Genomic DNA, 21,135 nt, shown 5'->3' on the forward strand with positions numbered 1-21,135 from the left:
ATTTACTGATGTATCACTAGTAAATGAAGAGATTTGTTGCTGAGTTTTAGTTCTCCATAATGGCTTGTTATAAAAATACAGTACAGAAGTATCTGTAAGAGGTCCGTGTAACATTGTGGCGAGAAGGCTGCTCGATTTTAATCAGACAAGTCAATTAAATTCAAGGTGTTTGAACAGAATGTGGCTATCGTAAGTTGAAATTGTGTCAAACTGCCCAAACCCAGATGATGTACATTTACGCTCCTCATTAATACCTCCAGATAGTCATCCTCCTGCCTTCTTGTTTATAGGTTATAAAGGTTGTTAGTTCGTTCGGCAAATCACTTTCATCTTACAGACCAACCTTCAAAGGAAATGTAAGTTCTTGAAAGAAATCAAGAGTAATAATTAAAAAACAGCACATTTCATGTATTAGCAGTTCAGTTTGTCTTGTGGGCTGAAGTAAATTTTGTAATCTTATGCTTACAAAGTTGTTTTTTGTTGAGGAACAAGATTACTTCTTTCTGAGAAGTGATTCCTTTGAAGTTCTGCAAAATTCAAAGGGTCTGTCTGACGAGTTTGTTTGATTAACACCTTGCGAATTGTTTCCAGACTTCTAGCACTGGATTGGACTGTTCAAAATCTCGCTTAACTGCTTGTTTCTGTAAATAAGTCTGTTTATGAGTAAACCTGTTTAATAGTAGCCTGTTATGCTAGGTGCCTGGCATGCTGATATTATCTGTTTCCTGAAGTGATATGAGACGTACTATCCAATTACAAATTTACAATTAAAGGGAGGATTGTTTGTCCTGCATCATATCATTTCCCATATACTAACGCATTAGTATATGGGTCAGATCGTTAGGAGTATGATCTTTCGTATGGAAACTGCCTTTTGTGACGAGAATGAGAAAAATGTTTTGAGAGCGTGTCTGAATTGTAACCGTCATAAAACCTTTTACTGAGTTTGGGGCTGATCTCTCACTTCCAAAAATCATGAAGATATTGTAAGCAGTTTTGAGGGGATTGGTCATCAGGAGGAATACGTAATTTTTGATACAGATTTTCGAACTAGGAAGTTTATTCACTGGAGGACAAAGCTAAGGTGACCAAAACCAATACACTGAATGGCAGAGTATTGTCAAGTTGAATATTGCATTCACGTACACCAAAATATTTATAACCTTAATATGATTCTGAATAGGTCTTGTATGGCAGTCTTTTGTTCACAATATAACAATATTAAGTAATGCTAAAGACTATAACCTCTGTTTAACAACAAAATGATCAGGTACGTAAATCTGTTCACCATCTGTTGGTCGTATTTTGTACGATTATCACAAGTGATGGGATTAACCTTATAAAGCTGATTCGGAAGGTTGGAGGCTGCCTTACAGGAAGCATACACACAAAGTAACCTACGATAACTATCAACCTGTTAGGGACATTTTTTTGTTAATAATTATTTTAGTACTAAATAGCATATTGTGCAGTGATATTTATCTACGGGGTCAATAATTATATAAATGTAAATAATGTATTGCACAGAGTATCAATTTTTTTCAGATTCACCTGTTTTTGAAACTATAAGATTTATGTTGTAGTATTGTCTATCCATGAAAGCTAACTTGTCACTTCAGTTGTGACCCGTAAAAATGTTATCTAATGTAAACTCTGTACTGAACAACTTTCAGGTTTCAAAATATGCACACTTGTTTATACTAGCGTATCGCCTTGTGGCAGTGTTACTTGTTACGGGGCAGAAATGCTGTTCTATAAGGACAGGAGCATTACAGCACAATGTCCTCCCGCAACAGCCATGACTACTTTCTTTCCTGCAGCAGCTGCTGTTGCCACTTCCTTCAGTCTGCCTTGTTCTCCATTGCTGCTACAACCTAGGCACCATCTGCATTGCTGCTGGACTCTGAACATTGCCCGCTCCCCATTGCTCCCAAATCCAGAAATGTCCTCCTCAGTGCTACCAGAGGCTGGGATCCTCCCCCCAATACTCCCAGACTTCAAAGCTCTCCCCCAGTACTCTAGATCCCCCTCAGTACTGTCAGACCCTGGGACTCTCTGCTGCCATCTAACATTCTGCACTCAGCGCCCCCCGCCCCACAACTACATAAGAACATAAGTAATAGGAGCAGGAGTAGGCCATACGGCCCCTCAAGCCTGCTCTGCCATCAATCAGATCATGGCTGATCTTCGACCTCAACTCCACTTTCCCGCCCAATCCCCATATCCCTTGATTCCCCTAGAGTCCAAAAATCTATCTATCTCAGCCCTGAATATATGCAATGACTCAGCATCCGCAGCACTCTGGGGTAGAGAATTCCAAAGATTCACAACCCTCTGCATGAAGAAATTCCTCCTCATCTCAGTCTTGAATGGCTGACCCCTTATCCAGCGACTATGTCTCCTAATTGTAGACTCTATAGCCAGGGGAAATAATCTCTCAGCATCTACCCTGTCAAGCCTCCTAATAATCTTATATGTTTCAAAAAGATTACCTCTCATTCTTCTAAACTCCAGAGAGAATAGGCCCATTCTACTCAACCTCTCCTCATAGGACAACCCTCTCATCCCAGGAATTAATCTAGTGAACCTTCATTGTGCTGCCTCCAACACAAGCATGGATGAAGGTTTCAGCAGCAGGTGAGCTGAGGCAGGGACGGAGACGGGCCAAATTATGGAGATGGATAAAGGCTGTCTATGTGATGGAGAGGATATGGGGTCGGAAGCTCAGCTCAGGGTCAAATAGGACACCGAGGTTGCGAACAGTCTTGTTCAGCCTCAGACAGTGGCCAGGGAGAAGGGTGGAATCGATGGCTAGGGAACGGAGTTTGTGGTGGGGACCGAAGACAATGGCTTTGGTCTTCCCAGTATTTAATTGGAGGAAATTTCTGCTCGACTGGAGTCGGATAAGCAATGTGACAAATCAGAGGCAGTGGAGGGGTTGAGAGAGCTGGTGGTGAGGTAGAGCTGAGTGTCGCCAGCATACATGTGGAATTTGACGTGTTTTCGGATGATGTCGTTGAGGGGCAGTATGTAGATGAGAATTAGGTGGGGGCCAAGGATAGATTCTTGGGGGACTCCAGAGGGAACGGCGCAAGAGCGGAAAGAGAAGCCATTACAGGTGATTCTCTGGCTGCAACTGGATAGATAGGAATGGAACCAGGCGAGGTCAGTCCCATCCAACTGGACAATGGAGGAGAGGCATTGGAGGAGGATGATGATGATGTGGTAAATTGTGTCAAAGGCTGCAGACAGGTTGAGAAGGAGGAGACAGGATAGTTAACCACAGTCACAGTCACATAGGGTGTTATTTGTGACTCTGATAAGGACCATTTCAAAGTTATGGCAGGGACGGATTACATGGGGTTCAAACATGGAGTTGCAGGTTAGATGAGCATGCATTTGAGAGGCGACAACATGTTCAAGGACTTTGGAGTGGAAAGGGAGGTTGAAGATAGGGCAGAAGTTTGCAAGGACAGAGGGGTCGAGGGTGGGTTCTTTGAAGAGGGGGGTGTTGATGGCAGATTTGAAAGGGAGGGGAACAATACCTGAGGAGAGGGAACTGTTAACAATATCAGCTAACATGGGGGCCAGGAAGGGGAATTGGGTGCAAACAATCTTAGAGAAAAAGCAGTTACTTAATGCTGGATGATTCTGACCTGGACATAAAACTGGCAAGCATTTTACAATTTGTAAAGTCGCCTGACTAAAAACATTTTGAGCTTGTGTTTATGTAACAATAACTAGGCTTTGCTGTCTTAAAGGGGCAGAAATCCAGTTTAGCAGAATATATTGTGCATTAAATGGTATAAAAAAATGCTTGTCCTTATAAGCAAGGTATCATCCACCTTACCATGAACAATGCCATGACAGATGTGCTAATGTCTATCTATCTATAATATATTAAAAATCCTGCATGTAGCAACAGTTCGTGTACATTTAACAACAGCAACATGCATTTATATAGTGCCTTTAATGTAGAAAAAGCTTGATCAGAGAGGTGGGTTTTAAAGGATGAGAGGAAGTGGAGGAAAGTAAAGGGTGGAGCCTAGGGGTCTCCTTAAAACCCTGGTCCCCTCCAACTACAGGTGCGTGGAGCATATGGACTTCTTTGTCATTAAGATTAAGACCATCCATGCAGCTGACTCTGCCACATCCCTCCCTTCCCCTCGGCCACCTAGTCAAATTTCCCCATAGCCCTGTAGATTTTTTTCCCTTCAAGTATTTATCCAACTCCCTTATGAAAGTTACCACTGAATCTGCTTCCACCACCCTTTCAGGCAGTGTATTCCAGATCATTACAACTCACTGCGTTAAAAAAATGTTTCCTTATGTCACCTCTGGCTCTTTTGCTGATCACCTTAAATCTGTGTCCTCTGGTTACAGACCATTCTACCACTGGGAACAGTTTCTCGTTATTTACTCCATCAAAACTGTTCATGATCTTGAACACTTCTATCAAATCTCCACTTAACATTCTCTGCTCTAAGGAGAACAACCTCAGCTTCTCCAGTCTCTCCACATAACTGAAGTCCCTCATCCCTGGTACCATTCTAGTAAATCTCTTCTAGTAATGATGTGGAGATGCCGGTGATGGACTGGGGTTGACAATTGTAAACAATTTTACAACACCAAGTTATAGTCCAGCAATTTTATTTTAAATTCACAAGCTTTCGGAGATTTTCTCCTTCCTCAGGCAAATGTTTCAAGATCTCCTAGTAATGCAATTTTATTTCAACACTTTTTTGCTTACACAAAATCTCACCATTGGTAATTATTTCAATCTCACCTTGATATTACCAACACACTTGTTAAAGTCTCAATCACTTTCGCTCTTTTTCGCTTTGTGTGTGTGTGGTGTGTGTGTAAAGCTTGCTCCCTCGAGGGTCAGGTGACGGGGAGCGTGCTGCTGACGTGCATGTCGCAAGCATTGCCTTACCAGATCGAGCAGTGCGGCTCATATATATTCTGGAGAGGAATACAAGATTGTGGCAAGCATTAGGACGGAGAAAAAACGTCGGGGAAAAGACAGAGGAGACAGATAGAACGAAGCCCGGGACAGAGGAGCGCGAGCGAGAAGCACACAGAACGAGCCCTGGGACAGAAGACCACGAGCGAGAAACAGATAGAACGAAGCCCGGGACAGAGGAGCGCGAGCGAGAGACAGATAGAACGAGCCCCGGGACAGAGGAGCGCGAGCGAGAGACAGATAGAACGAGCCCCGGGACAGAAGACCACGAGCGAGAGACAGATAGAACGAAGCCCGGGACAGAGGAGCGCGAGCGAGAGACAGATAGAACGAAGCCCGGGACAGAGGAGCGCGAGCGAGAAGCACACAGAACGAGCCCCGGGACAGAAGACCACGAGCGAGAGACAGACAGAACGAGCCCCGGCAGGGAGAGGGAATAAGAAGCTCATAGGAATTGCAGCGGATCCAGGCATCCCCGACAACAGAACAATTATGTCCCACCAGACCGGCATTCCAGGTACTGTGGCAAAATAAAATCCTTGCTGGTTCAGTTAGCTTCAAACTTTAAACCCACAGTGCTTAGGGTCAAGGAGAGTAAGGAGCAATGTTAGATTTCTTTAATTGCTGGCCACAACTGTCAGTGCGAAAAATGTTAATCTGGTCATTTTAAGTGGCTGTCAAATAGTGTTTTGATTACACATCATTAAATGAATTTAAAACAGAAATAGACAGTTTCCTAGAAGTAAAGGGAATTAGGGGTTACGGGGAGCGGGCAGGAAATTGGACATAAAGCTGAGTTCGGATCGGTCAAGGCCCTGTGGGTGGCGGAGCGGGCCCAGGGGCTGAGTGGCCTGGTCCTGTTCCTACTTCTTGTGTTCTTTAGATTTGATGTGGAGATGCCGGTGATGGACTGGGGTTGACAATTGTAAACAATTTTACAACACCAAGTTATAGTCCAGCAATTTTATTTTAAATTCACAAGCTTTCGGAGATTTTCTCCTTCCTCAGGCAAATGTTTCATAACATTTGCCTGAGGAAGGAGAAAATCTCCGAAAGCTTGTGAATTTAAAATAAAATTGCTGGACTATAACTTGGTGTTGTAAAATTACTTTAGATTTGAGGTTAGGATCAGATCAGCCATGATCTTATTGAATGGCGGAGCAGGCTCGAGGGGCCGATTGGCCTACTCCTGCTCCTATTTCGTATCTTCTTATGTTCTTATGATTAGTTTCTGCAGAAGGCACAATTAAAGCGCTAAAAAATATTAACTGCTGTGCTTTGTGGCAGATTTTTTATTAAACCAATATATTATAAAGATACGTTATAGACTCTGGCAACACCTGTCGATAAGGAAAAAATGCCTACAGATTCGAAAAATACTAATTACAACGTGCATCTCTTAGTTTTCATATCGTAACCCCCCCCCCCATGAAATGTAATTTCAATGCTGCAGCATGTACTTTCGGAATAGCAAAACATCAGCAGTTGTCGAAACTCTTGCAATGTTAATTTGACATTTAATAAGGTTATTGGGAGGAGCGATAATAAAAAGCTAATATCAGTAATGGTGACCATGAAACGACCGGATTGTGGTAAAAACCCATCTGGTTCACTAATGTCCTTTAGGGAAGGAAACCTGCCGTCCTTACCCATACTGGCCTATATGCGACTACAGACCCACAGCAATGTGGTTGATTTTAACTGCGCTCTGAAATGGCCTAGCAAGCCACTCAGTTGTACAATCCTGCAACAAAAAGTCGTAATAAGAATAAAACCTAACAGACCACCTGGCATCAGACAACTAGGCACGGGACAAGGCAAAGGCAAAACAAGCCCAATTGACCCTGCAAAGTCCTCCTCACTAACATCTGGGGACTTGTGCCAAAAATGGGAGAGCTGTCCCCCAGACTAGTCGAGCAACAGCCTGATGTAGCCACACTCACAGAATCATACTTTTCAGCCAACATCCCAGACTCCTCCATCACCATCCCTGAGTTTGTCCTGTCTCACCAGCAGGACAGAACCACCAGAGGTGGCGGCATAGTGGTATACAGTCAGGTGGGAGTGGCCCTGGGAGTCCTCAACATTGACCCTGGACCCCATGGTCAGGCATCAGGTCAAACATGGGCAAGGAAACCACTGCTGATTACCACCTACTGCCCTCCCTCAGCTGATGAATCAGTACTCCTCCATGTTGAGCACCACTTGGAGGAAGCACTGAGGGTAGCAAGGGCACAGAATATACTCTGGGTGGGGGACTTCAATGTCCAACACCAAGAGTGGCTCAGTAGCACCACTACTGACCAAGCTGGCCGAGTCCTGAAGGACATAGCTGCCAGACTGGGCCTGCGGCAGGTGGTGAGAGAACCAACACGAGGGAAAAACCTACTCGACCTCATCCTCGCCAGTCTACCTGTCGCAGATGCATCTGTCCATGACAGTATTGGTAGGAGTGACCACCACACAGTCCTTGTAGAGACGAAGTCCTATCTTCACACTGAGGACAACGCCCAATGTGTTATGTGGCACTACCACTGTGCTAAACGGGATAGATTCAGAACAGATCTAGTAACTCAGACCTGGGCATAAATGAGGCACTGTGGCCCATCAGCAGCAGCAGAATTGTATTCCACCATAATCTGTAACCTCGTGGCACGTCATATCCCTCACTCTACCATTACCTACAAGCCAGGGGATCAACTCTGGTTCAATGAGGAGTGCAGAAGAGCATGCCAGGAGCAGCACCAGGCGTACCTAAAAATGAGGTGCCAGCCTGGCGAAGCTACAACATATGACTACATGCATACTAAACAGCGGAAGCTGCATGTTATAGATAGAGCTAAGCGATCCCACAATCAATGGATCAGATCAAAGCTCTGCAGTCCTACAACATCCAGTCGTGACTGGTGGTGACAATTAAACAACTAACGAGGAGGAGGCTCGGTGAACATCTCCATCCTCAATGATGGCAGAGCCTAGCACATGAGTGCAAAATACAAGGCCGAAGGGTTTGCAACCATCTTCAGTCAGAAGTGCTGAGTGGATGATCCATCTCGGCCTCCTCCCGAGATCGCCACCATCACAGAAGCCAGTCTTCGGCCAATTTGATTCACTCCACGTGATATCAAGAAATGGCTGAGTGCATCGGATACAGCAAAGGCTATGGGCCCCAACAACATCCCGGCTGCAGTGCTGAAGACTTGTGCTCCAGAACTAGCTGCGCCTCTAGCCAAGCTGTTCCAGTACAGCTACAACACTGGCATTTACCTGACAAAGTGGAAAATTGCCCAGGTATGTCCTGTCCACAAAAAGCAGGACAAAACCAATCCAGCCATATATTGCCCCATTAGTCTGCTCTCAATCATCAGCAAAGTGATGGAAGGTGTCGTTGACAGTGCTATCAAGCAGCATTTACTCACCAATAACCTGCTCACCGATGCTCAGATTGGGTTTCGCCAGAACCGCTTGGCTTCAGATCTCAATACAGCCTTGGTCCAAACGTGGACAAAAGAGCTGAATTCCAGAGGTGAGGTGAGAGTGACTGCCTTGACATCAAGGCAGCATTTGACCGAGTGTGGCATCAAGGAGCCCTAGTAAAATTGAAGTCAATGGAAATCAAGGAGAAAACTCTCCATTGGCTGGAGTCATACCTAGCATAAAGGAAGATGGTAGTGGTTGTTGGAGGCTAATCATCTCAGCCCCAGGACATTGCTGCAGGAATTCCTCAGGGCAGTGTCCTAGGCCCAATCATCTTCAGCTGCTTCATAATGACCTTCCCTCCATCATAAGGTCAGAATTGGGGATGTTCGCTGATGATTGCACAGTGTTCGGTTCCATTCGCAACCACTCAGATAATAAAGCAGTCTGTGCCCGCATGCAGGAAGACCTGGGCAACATCCAGGCTTGGGCAGATAAGTGGCAAGTAACATTCGCGCCAGACAAGTGCCAGGCAATGACCATCTCCAACAAGAGAGAGTCTAACCACCTCCCCTTGACATTCAACGGCATTACCATCGCCGAATCCCCCATCAATATCCTGGAGGTCACCATTGACCAGAAACTAAACTTGACCAGCTACATAAATACTGTGGCTACAAGAGCAGGTCAGAGGCTGGGTATTCTGCGGCGAGTGACTCACCTCCTGACTCCCCAAAGCCTTTCTACCATCTACAAGGCACAAGTCAGGCGTGTGATGGAATTACTCTCCATTTGCCTGGATGACTGCAGTTCCAACAACACTCAAGAAGCTCGACACCATCTAGGACAAAGCAGCCCGCTTGATCACCAGTCCATACACCACCTTAAACGTTCACTCCCTCCTCCACTGGCACACCATGGCTGCAGTGTGTACCATCTACAAGATGCACTGCAGCAACTCGCCAAGGCTTCTTTGACAGCACCTCCCAAATCCGTGACCTCTACCACCTAGAAGGACAAGGGCAGCAGGGGCATGGGAACATCACCACCTGCAAGTTCCCCTCCAAGTCTCACACCATCCTGGCTTGGAAGTATATCGTCGCTGGGTCAAAATCCTGGAACTCCCTACCTAACAGCACTGTGGGAGAACCTTTACCACACGGACTTCAGCAGTTCGAGAAGGTGGCTCAACACCAACTTCTCAAGGACAATTTGGGATGGGCAATAAATGCTGGCTTTGCCAGCGACGCCCACATCCCATGAATGAATAAAAAAAAGTGTTGAAAGTTGTTTTAGCTCATTAGAGGTTAGTTTAACTATTCTGTAGAATGTAAATTTAATTTAATTAGATGTAAATCCAAAATTATAGTGGTCTCGACCCCCCCCCCCCCCCCCACCAAAATAGATTTATTTTAAATTACAGCAAAGTGCTGTCGGTAAAGAATGAGCAATATTTTTAACATAGCAGATTGCTAGATGAAAAGATACCAAAGTCCATTTAATTCACCTTCTATGGTCCCGGTAGTTGCATGATATAACCATAAGAGAGTTGTTGATAAATCGTGGCATTTTAAAGGTTTTTTATGATTACAAGCTTCACTGTATGCTGTAGTATTTTATTTGCCAACAAAATATAAAACCATAAACTCAATATCATAGCTTTTATAATTTTAAAATTGCATTGATCTGCAGTATTTTCAATCATCTTGGCTTTGAATACTAAAATTGATAATGCAGTATAACATTTTCATAGTTGCACTCATTCTCTTTCTCTCTTTTTCAAATGGTGGATGAAGGAGGGATGTACAAGAGGCCAAAGTAAGAGGAACAGTGTGCCTGGGTAGTTGAAGGGCTGGGGGAGTTTAGAGTTGGGATGGGGCAAGGCCATGGAAGGTTTAAAACACAGAGATGAGAATTTAAAATTTAAGGCATTGGGGACTGGGAGCCAGTGTTGATCAGCAAGGACAAGTGATGGATGAGTGGGATTTGGTGCGGGATATAATATTGGCAGCAGAGTTTTGGATGAGCTAAAGTTTACAGAGGGTGGAGGATGGGAAGTCGGTCAGGAGAGCATTGGAATAGTCAAGTCTGAAAGGGATATAACATGGATATTGGATCAGCAGCAGATGGGCTGAGGTAGGGGCAGAGGCAGAAGCAGGATGGAATTGATGGTAATAGTTTGTGGTGAAGGCCAAAGACAATGGCTTTGTTCTTCTTAATGTTTAACTGGAGGAAAACATGGCTCATCCGAGACTGGACATTGGACAAGCAATCTGACAAACATATGAAATGAGAGGGGGTTTGGTGAGGGGGTTTGGTGGGGTGGGGGGGGGTGTAGCTGGGTATCATCAATGTACGTGTGGAAGCTGACCATGTCTGCAGATGATGTCACCAAGAGGCAGCATGTAGATGAGGAAGAGGAGGGACCCAAGGATAGATCCAAGGGGGACTCTGGAGGTTATGGGCCAGAAATTGTTCCCAAAATAACGGAGGAGCTCGACGGTGTTCTCCGTTTTTAATGACGAATTGAAGGAGCAAGTTCCCGCGTTTGCATGTGCACTAAAACTTGGAAATCATGAACTTGCTCCTATTGGTTTGCCGGCGATTTGACAGCTTCGAATTAAAGGGCCATCGCAAGCTGCAACCATAGAAATCATTGAAAAATCGCAAAATCGCAAACTTGCTTATCTGCCCAGCTGGAAAGTAACTACTTACGCCACCAACCAGGTACGCATAAAAATACCAGATCTAAACTAAGTTTTAAAAGCGTGGTTAGTCTTAATAACTGCTAAACAACTAAAAATTAAATAAAAAAAAATGTGGTGTCTCATTTTAATAGTTTTTGGTCATTAAAAAAAAATTAAAAATTGCAACTTTTTTTATTTTTCCCTTTTGTCTCTAATTTAATTCAATTATTTCTTTGGCTTTTTATATTAAAAAAAATGTAATTTTTTTATTTACATCCAGAATACTAGCTTTAAATGAATGAAGTCTGTTTGCCGTGGGCATGACTTCTCTTCCTGACAGATTCTGTGGGCGTGTCTTCTATTCTCACAGACTGTTTCATGTGTGTCAACTTACGCTGCTCAGAGGCTGGGTTGATAGTGCACAATTTTTTAAAAGTTCAAAATCAAGCAATTCGACATCACAGAGCCTGCAGTAAGTATTTTCGTTGATTGAATTAGCAGGAGCTGCGGTGAGGTTGCCTCACCACGCTGCACGATTTCTGGCCCAGTGGTGCGGGGGTGGGAAGAGAAGCCAATGCTGGGGTGCGCTGGCTATGACTGGATATGATGTGGAGATGCCGGTGATGGACTGGGGTTGACAATTGTAAACAATTTTACAACACCAAGTTATAGTCCAACAAATTTATTTTAAATTCCACAAGCTTTCGGAGGCTTCCTCCTTCCTCAGCTGAATGGTGTGGAAATGACATTTTCGAATCCTTCGCATTTGAAAATCACAGAACAATGCCCGGTGATTACTGCCCGTTGCCAAGGCAACCACAGTGAGCAGACACCTAAAAGGCCACCGAATATACAAACCCCCCAAAAAAAAGAGAGAGAGAGAGAGAGAAGGAAGAGTCAATGACCCGTTATAATAAAAACAGATAACATTTGTTTGCTGGTGGGGTTACGTGTAGTGTGACATGAACCCAAGATCCCGGTTGAGGCCGTCCTCATGGGTGCGGAACTTGGCTATCAATTTCTGCTCGACGATTTTGCGTTGTCGTGTGTCTCGAAGGCCGCCTTGGAGTATGCTTACCCGAAGGTCGGTGGCTGAATGTCCATGACTGCTGAAGTGTTCCCCGACAGGGAGAGAACCCTCCTGTTTGGCGATTGTTGCTCGGTGTCCGTTCATCCGTTGTCGCAGCGTCTGCATGGTCTCGCCAATGTACCATGCTCTGGGGCATCCTTTCCTGCAACGTATGAGGTAGACAACGTTGGCCAAGTCACAGGAGTATGAACCGTGCACCTGGTGAGTGGTGTCCTCTCATGTGATGGTGGTATCTGTGTCGATGATCTGGCATGTCTTGCAGAGGTTACCGTGGCAGGGTTGTGTGGTGTCGTGGACGCTGTTCTCCTGAAAGCTGGGTAATTTGCTGCGAACGATGGTTTGTTTGAGGTTGGGTGGCTGTTTAAAGACGAGTAGTGGAGGTGTGGGGATGGCCATAGCGAGGTGTTCGTCATCATTGATGACATGTTGAAGGCTGCGGAGAACATGGCGTAGTTTCTCCGCTCCGGGGAAGTACTGGACGACGAAGGGTACTCTGTTGGTTGCGTCCCGTGTTAGTCTTCTGAGGAGGTCTACGCGATCTTTCGCTGTGGCCCGTCGGAACTGTCGATCGACGAGTTGAGCATCATATCCTGTTCTTACTAGGGCGTCTTTCAGCGTCTGTAGGTGTCCATCGCGTTCCTCCTCGTCTGAGCAGACCCTGTGTATTCGCAGGGCCTGTCCATAGGGGATGGCCTCTTTGACGTGGTTAGGGTGGAAGATGGAAAAGTGGAGCATCGTGAGGCATCGTGAGACTGGATAGGTATGATGGAATCAGGGAAAGGCAGTCCCACTGAGCTGGACAATGAAGGAATGACATTGGAGGAAGATGGTATGGTCGACCACGTCAAAGTCTGCAGAGAGGACGAGGAGGAATAACGCACCATGATCATAGTCACAGAGGATGTAATTAATGACTTTGGTAAGGGCTGTTTCAGTATTATGGTGGGGTGGAAACTTCATTGGAAAGTTGTGGGAAAGATGGGCACAGATTGGGAGGTGATAACATGCTCGAGGACTTTGGAGAGGAAGGGAAGGCTGGAAATGGGACAGTAGTTTGTAAGGACAGAAGGTTTGAGAGTTTTTTTTGAAAAGAGGGGTTTTGAATGGGAGTGTAACATTACCTGAGGGACAGGAACCATTTACAATGTCAGCTGGCATGGAACCAGGAAGGAATGTTGGTTGGTTAGCAATTTACTGGGAATGGGGTCATGAGCTCTGTAGGTGGATCTCCTGGACAAGAGGAGCTCGGAGAGGACACGAGGGGAGATAGGAGAGAAACTAAAGAAAGATGTGAGTTCAGGGCTAGGGCAGAGGGAACCTTGGGGGAATGTTTGACTTGGTGGGCTTCCAGAATTCACTAGATTCTGGAAAGGTCCCAGCGGATTGGAAAACCGCAAACATAACTCCCCTATTCAAGAAGGGAGTGCGACAGAATGCAGGTAACTATAGACCAGTTAGCCTAACATCTGTCATTGGGAAAATGCTAGAATCCATTATTAAGGAAGTAGTAGCAGGACATTTGGAGACTTATAATACAATCAAGGAGAGTCAACATGGTTTTATGAAGGGGAAATCATGTCTGACAAATTTATTAGAGTTCTTTGAGGAAGTAATGGGCAGGGTGAATAAAGGGGAACCAATGTATGCAGTATATTTGGATTTCCAAAAGGCATTCGATAAGGTGCCACAAAAAAGATTACTGCACAAGATAAGAGCTCATGGTGTTGGGGTAATATACTGGCATGGATAGAGGATTAGCTAACTAACAGAAAACAAAGAGTCGGGATAAAGGGGTCATTTTCAAAATGGCAATCTGTAACTAGTGGGGTGCCGCAGGGATCTGTGCTGGGGCCTCAACTATTTACAATATATATCAATGACTTGGATGAAGGAACAGAGTGTCTTGTGGCCAAATTTGCTGATGATACAAAGATAGGTGGAAAAGCAAGTTGCGATGAGGACACAAAGTGTCTGCAAAGGGATATTGACAGGTGAAGCGAATGGGCAAAAATTTGGCAGATGGAATATAATGTGGGAAAATGTGAAGTCATCCACTTTGGGAGGGAAAACAAAAACACAAAATATTATTTGAATGGAAAAATACTACAAAATGCTCCGGTACAGAGGGATCTGGGTGTCCTCGTACATGAAACACAAAAAGTCAACACACAGGTGCAGCAAGTAATCCGGAAGGCAAACGGAATATTGGCCTTTATTTCTAGGGGGATGGAGTATAAAAGCAGGGAAGTCATGCTACAACTATACAGGGTGCTGATGAGACCACACCTGGAGTACTGCGTACAGTTCTGGTGCCCTTATTTAAGGAAGGACATACTTGCAGTGGAGGTAGTTCAGAGAAGGTTTACTAGGTTGATTCCGGGTATGGAAGGGTTGTCTTATGAGGAACGATTGAACAGGTTGCGTCTATACTCATTGGAGTTTAGAAGAATGAGAGGAGATCGTTTTGAAACATACAAGATTCTGAGGGGACTCAATAGGGTAGATGCTGAGAGGATGTTGCCCCTCATGGGGAATCTAAAACTAGAGGGCATAGTCTCAGAATAAGGGGTCACCCGTTTAAGACGGAAATGAGGAGGAATTTCTTCTCCCAGAGGGTCGTGAATCTTTGGAATTCTTTACCCCAAAAAGCTGTGGAGACTGAGTCATTGAATACATTCAAGGCTGAGTTAGACAAATTTTTGATCAGCAAGGTAGTCAAAGGATATGGGGAAAGGGCGGGAAAGTGGAGTTGAGGTAAAAATCAGATCAGCCATGATCTCATTAAATTGCGAAGCAGGCTCGAGGGGCCGAATGGCCTACTCCTGCTCCTATCTCTTATGGTCTTATGGAAAGGGAGGGATGCAGCTGAGGCAGCTGAATGGATTGTCTCAATCTCAGTGATGAAGAAGTCCATGAGTTCCTTGCAGTAGTTGGTAGTAAGCTTCCTCTTCTACACAACTGTAATATGCCCAAATATGTAGCCGACTAAATTGTTCTACCATCATTAAGTTAATGTCAACTACCAAATGGTAGTTGATACTGATAAAATCTTTAGTGGAATAATAGACACGATATACTACTTGTAACCAGTCCTTTGGCAAACATAGAGTACATTTTATGAAGCCCTACACAACTGGTGGAACCTCACATGTGGCCAGTTCCTATGGGCAAATTGTAGGCACACTGCCTATGATTTTCTGACATGCAGCCTAATGTGAAGCTTTGCTGGTAGCAGATGGCTTTGCAAAATGTACCCTTGTGTCCTTTCCTACAATTTCACTAGTCTGCAGGAAGAAGAGATGGGTTTATTTCCATTCTTGCAGAAACATTTTTAAAAAACATTTTAGTTTAACATCACTATGTTGCAGATGTTGATGAGAGATAATATTTATCTTGATCATTACAATATGACAAGCTTGATCTAAAGTGCTGTTATCACTTTACTAATCTGAAGCATTCTATTGTATTTCTAAGGCATACACAGTCAACATCTAAACACTTGCACAATGAAGTGTCCTACTTAAACATAACACACACTACAAATGTTAGTTTTTTAAAAATCTGATTGTGTTTTGCAGAGTAATCTTTTGAAAGCTGATTGCACTTGTGGGATTATATACTGTAACTCCCACAGTCCTGAATATGACATCAGAATGCTTATGGTATAGAGCTCTTCCTACTCATGTACCTTGAAAATTATTACTTGTAATGAGACTTAATTATAAGCTTTTGTTTTCTGTACATCATGAAAATATACAGTAGAATGGGGCAACTGACTAGCACTTTTACCCTGGATGGCGTTTCTTCTTGCCAGATCATCTTTCCTTGTTTTATAGTGGTGGAATGCTGAACCCCCACAACATCTGATGTCCCTACTGAGTGAGATTCAGTGTCATTCAATAGACTGCTGTATGCTTTATTGTGGCAGAGAAGCAATGGAAAGGGCAAGGAAGGAAAAATCAGCTGGGAATATAACACTCCTTAAATGCACTTCCTGTTGGGCGTAACAGCAGTGGAGCAATAGAGATGTCCATGAGTTTCCCATGTGAAGCTGGGCAATAGAAATTTAAAAGTTAAAAATGACGGGATCTGAGACTGTTTGAAACTTGTCAGTATTCCACAGCAGGACTCTGAACCGAGGCCTCAGCTCAGTAAGACTACTGAAAGTATTATTAAAATTATTTGTGCCTAAAATATGATTGATGGACGTATTGGAGCCACATTGTAAAACAGCAGATCCTCTGACTCACTGTGAGCAACATCATGGGAGATCCAGTTGTATTTTTAAAATATTTAATTAAAAAAAATATGGAAGTGTGTTTTGTTTCCTAAGTATGTACATTGTTTCATTTTCTTGTTGGTTCTTGGCAGCGTTCATTTGACTCAGTTGATAGTACTTAAGCCTCTGTTGTCGGTTCAAACCGCATTGTGATCTTGAGCACTATTCCAGGCTGATGCTGTGAGGGGTGCTGCATTGTCGGGGGTGTTGTCTTTTGGATGAGGTGTTAACTGAAGCTCCTTCTGCCTGCTCAGGTGGATATAAAAGATCCCATGGCACTATTCAAAGCACAGGGAGTTCTCTGTGACCTGGCCAACATTTCTCCCTCGACCAACGCCACCAAAAATAGATTATCTGATCATTTGTTCATCTATTTGTATGTAATTGGCTCGTGTGTTTGCCAACATAATAATAGTGACTGCATTTCAAAAAGTAATCCATTGATTGTAAAGTGCCTTGAGTCATCCTTAGAATATGATAAGATGTTAATATAAGTGCAAGTTCTATCTCCTCTTTGGAGAGAACAGACAAGTTAATATTTTAGATGTGAACCCTTCATTTGAACTCATCAGAACCTGAAATATTAACTTGTCTGTTCTCTCCTCAGATGCTGAGTGTTTCCAGCATTTTCTGTGTTTGTTTCAGATTTCCAGCATTTGAAGTATTTTGTTTTTTGTTCTATCCTATCTATCTATCTTTCTTTCTGTCTTTTTCCACCAGCCTTAATGGGAATGCAATAAGGATCTGCTTCAAGTGTTTTACGTTGCTGTAGGGTGCTAGCTGCAATTAGGCAAAATTGTCAGAGTTGGTTTACAACTGGTTGATCTAGTACTTCATTCATTCATTTATTATTATTATATACAGTGTCAAGGACAGAGGTGAAACCTAATTATATCAAATGTTAATATTTCAGTTGTATTTGAATGTGATAGTAGTGTCAGTTCTATCCTTGATACTTAAAACAAATTCTTGTCCATTTTTCTCACCTAGTTTTTTTTTCCTTTTCCCCCTTCCTGGAGACATTGATGCCTTGTTGGAGTATGATTCGATGGGTGCAGGTCATCTTTTGAAGTTCTGCCCAGAACAAAGGAAACCAAATATGTATCTTTCATCATTGCATTGACAATTATCCATCGAATGTCATGCTAAATAGATATTGCATATCTAATCAACTTTTAAGCTCTGATTATTAGGGGAAATACTAAGCAGCAATTAAAATTTTGCTTGCGGACTATAATTGTTTCATTATAGTGTGCACCTTTTAATTAAAAAGAAAAGAAAATGTACAAAATTAGAGCCAGGTACTGCTGTCCGTTTCATTCAGAATGACAATAGGCAGGTTATTGATAAAATTGTACATCACCGTATACTCGATTTTATTAATGGCAGTATTTTAGGGAGAAAATGTGAGAGTCCTGTGGTGATCTTTTGAACTCTATGATAATATTGGTTATGGTGAAAAGGATTGGTGATGTCATCTCCATGAGCTGATCCACTTCCTTCAGACTTTATTGTTAATAGCAGCTAATTTCTAAACTACTTTTCCAGCATACTTCTTTATTTTTATGGTCTCTTCTGAAGTAATAGAGGGGAAAAAAAACATTGAATTTTTGTAATAAATGCAAGTAATTGTATAAAATTGTTAACCTTTTATATAAATGATATTTTGTTGCTTAACCATAACTAACCATGTTCTGGCAGATACATTCTATTATTTTGTTTTTTTTTCAATACAGTTTCAAAAGAGCTAAAGGACATCTTTGCCAGAGCAAGGAATGGAGAATTCTGTGTTTTGAAAATTGTGATTGAAAACGGTATGTTGGTTTGGATATAGAACCTCTGAATTCAGCAAGTGCAGTTGCAGAATTGTTTTTGTGTTATACCTTAAGCAATAGCAAACTTTTCAAGACACTTTTTGTTCCTGATATAACCTGCCACTATTTTCTGTAATACTAAGAAAAGATTGCATTATATAAATCTGATGGATATCTTCAAATGAAACTCACTAGATCTTTTATGATCCTGCTTACCAATTAGAGATATGTCATCATTTGCTGCTGGCCATTAGCTCCTATTAGTCGTGCATGTGTAAAATGTGGCTTTAAGACATTTTATTTCCAAGATATCAGAAGTGTGGAAATACAGAAACTGTGTGTGTTGGTTCAAGACACATATAATTCTATTGTGTTATCACTTTAACTCAAACCTAGAAGACCTTATTCAGTTGACAATTCTACAGAGGTTATCTGCTGGATCGCACTTACACAGAAAGTATGCCGAAATTTATGCCGGCTTCTGCTTCGATCTTGCAGATGGAAATTTATGCAAACATATCCTGCGGCGCTTATTTGCCTTTGTTGGGACATAAAATAAGCACAAATGCAGCACTAACAATAGGGTAAATATTGTTGGGCTGCTGACTTCTGCCATGATGCCTCACTCTCCGAACCTCTTTCCTCTCCTGCTTCTCTTCATCTTCCGTTATTAGATCAGCTAAAAAGTTAATGGAAAAGAGGATCATTAACGACTGTGATAGTAATGGAAAAAGCTTTTTTTAAAGCTATGTGAATACTTGGCAGACTGTCACAGACTGTATTGAGCTATTGAAAGATGCTCAAGGACAGGTTACAAAGGACTCTTCGGGTATGATGGAGCATCTAAGCTACATTACAAAGTGATATAGCTTAAACAGTGCATTTACAGTACTGTACCTTTTGCACAACACCAGAAAAATATTTTGTCTAGTACTGCATATTATCTTATGTCAGTTCTCTTGTCTAAGAGAGCTCTACACATGTATGTTTACAGGTGTGCTTACATGCATGCATTCATTCACAGAGCTGCTCCCCTTGCAGTTAAAATTTAATTATTTAGGCAGAAGTGACCACTTTTTATGAACATTAAAAGCAGTAAGGTTTAAAAAGTTTGGAGCAGGTCCAAGGGATCCCTGGGTACTTGTTAGAAACAGTTGGGCACTGCGCTGGAGTTGCAACCTTGAGGTTTCAATCTGAAGTGCTGTTAGACTATCTACTCCAGGTCAAGCCCTGCCTCTGCATTTATGCTGCAATTTTGGAACCTCTGTGAAGCAGAAACCATTTTGCATCAATGCTGATGTTGTAATGTAAAAGCACACTTAGATCCTCATATTTTTAAACTTTTTAATTATGTAAGAGTTGCCATATTGCCTTGTAATATCGTGACATCTATATTCTTGTAATCTGCACGCTTTTGCCTCATATTGTTTTCCTGAATCATGCATTTGCAGCATTATATCTTAGATTATGGTTTGCTTATTTTTTTAAATTGCACTCCCATTATTAATAAGCTATAATTTGCATGGTCCACAACTGATCTGCGGGCAGGGTACATGCAAAAGAATAAGTACAAAATAAGACAAGTCATAATTCATTCATAGATGTGTGTGGAAATTCTTCATTAACCCAGAATTTATAGATGCACTTTTGGCACAGCCATTCTTGTATGTATTAGCCTGGTATCTAATAGCATCAGAACACATCCATTATCTTGTATCTCAAGTATTGCTGAAATTGGAAGTGCTTATTTGTCCACCATTGAAAGTGCTTAACTAAACCATCTGTTCCAGTTAAGAGGCATATTGTATTTATCAGTGGTGTAATTACTTGGAATCATCTGGGAGGAAATTGCTATGCACAAGAACTATACACAAAACAAGTCACAGCAGCAATTTATTAGATACAATTAAAATCAGAAATACTATTGGTGCTAGAGCAAAAATTGAAGACATCATAAGTCTGAGCTGTGGTCAAGAGAGTAGTTTAGTCTTCCATGTTGGTGATACAATATGATGTATTTAAGACTTTGTTTATCCTAATGCACTCTAACACTTTTTATCCATTTGCAGTGCCAAAATATTACACATTTGTTTGGGCAGAGTTCACTTATATTCAAAACACAGAAATACAGCATGATTAAAAACGTGAACTTGCATAAATTATGCTGTTGACCAATCTGCTCTTGGCAGTCCATGTACTGCAGTTGCAGCATGTAATGTATTGGGTGTGTTTCTTATATTGACAGTAGGGAGCATGATTATCAAATGTTGAAAAGTAGAAGCTTATTTGGGAGGCATTATATTAGCAGTATATTCATTAATGTTTTGCGTATTTTGTTAAATCTGTCTGTGCATTCTCTGAAACCCAGAATGTTAGGGCTGTCTGCTCTCTGAAATTGGTAGTGTTAGCACTATGCCTTGTCTGAACTCTTTAGCCTGCCTGACATTGACTGGATCAAAGTACACATTGTAGAGAACTTGAATGCGTCTACAGCACACTGGATCAAATTCTAGGCAAAGTGTTGGGTGAGTATTGTCCTCTCACTTCTTGGTGGTGAGAATAAGCTTTTCCTCTATTTGCACCACAGTGGTATCAGCAGATGCATCCAAGAAAATTTGCAAGCAGTCTCATTATGGGTTCTACATTCATCCTTTCCTTTGCACGTGATCAACAGTATCTACACAATTATTGATCAAACCATAAAACTTTCTTTCAATGTGTGTTTTTGTGTCCTTAAAATATCAACTAAAGAACCATAGAGATTTACAGCATAGAAGGAAGCCATTTGTTCCACGGTGTTTATACCAGCTCTTTGCCAGAGCAATCCAAAACTAACCCCACTGCCCTGCTCTCACCATAGCCCTGTCTCTTCCTCTGTTTCA

At 42.5% G+C, this 21,135-nt stretch overlaps 1 protein-coding gene across 2 annotated transcripts in view; it reads left to right on the forward strand.

Moving 5' to 3' along the window:
* Positions 1-4,915: 4,915 nt before the first annotated feature.
* The window catches only part of LOC137334667 (twinfilin-1-like), a 32,756-nt gene continuing 16,536 nt past the window's right edge, over positions 4,916-21,135 (forward strand). For both annotated transcript variants that reach the window (XM_067999515.1, XM_067999514.1), the window contains exons 1-2: positions 4,916-5,483; positions 18,176-18,253. In XM_067999515.1, coding sequence (XP_067855616.1) covers positions 5,459-5,483; positions 18,176-18,253 — 103 coding nt within the window. In that variant the 5' untranslated portion in view covers positions 4,916-5,458. The remainder of the gene's footprint in view (positions 5,484-18,175; positions 18,254-21,135) is intronic.

The sequence above is a fragment of the Heptranchias perlo genome, chromosome 18, assembly GCF_035084215.1.
Source record: "Heptranchias perlo isolate sHepPer1 chromosome 18, sHepPer1.hap1, whole genome shotgun sequence".
In the NCBI taxonomy this organism is placed as follows: Eukaryota; Metazoa; Chordata; class Chondrichthyes; order Hexanchiformes; family Hexanchidae; genus Heptranchias; species Heptranchias perlo.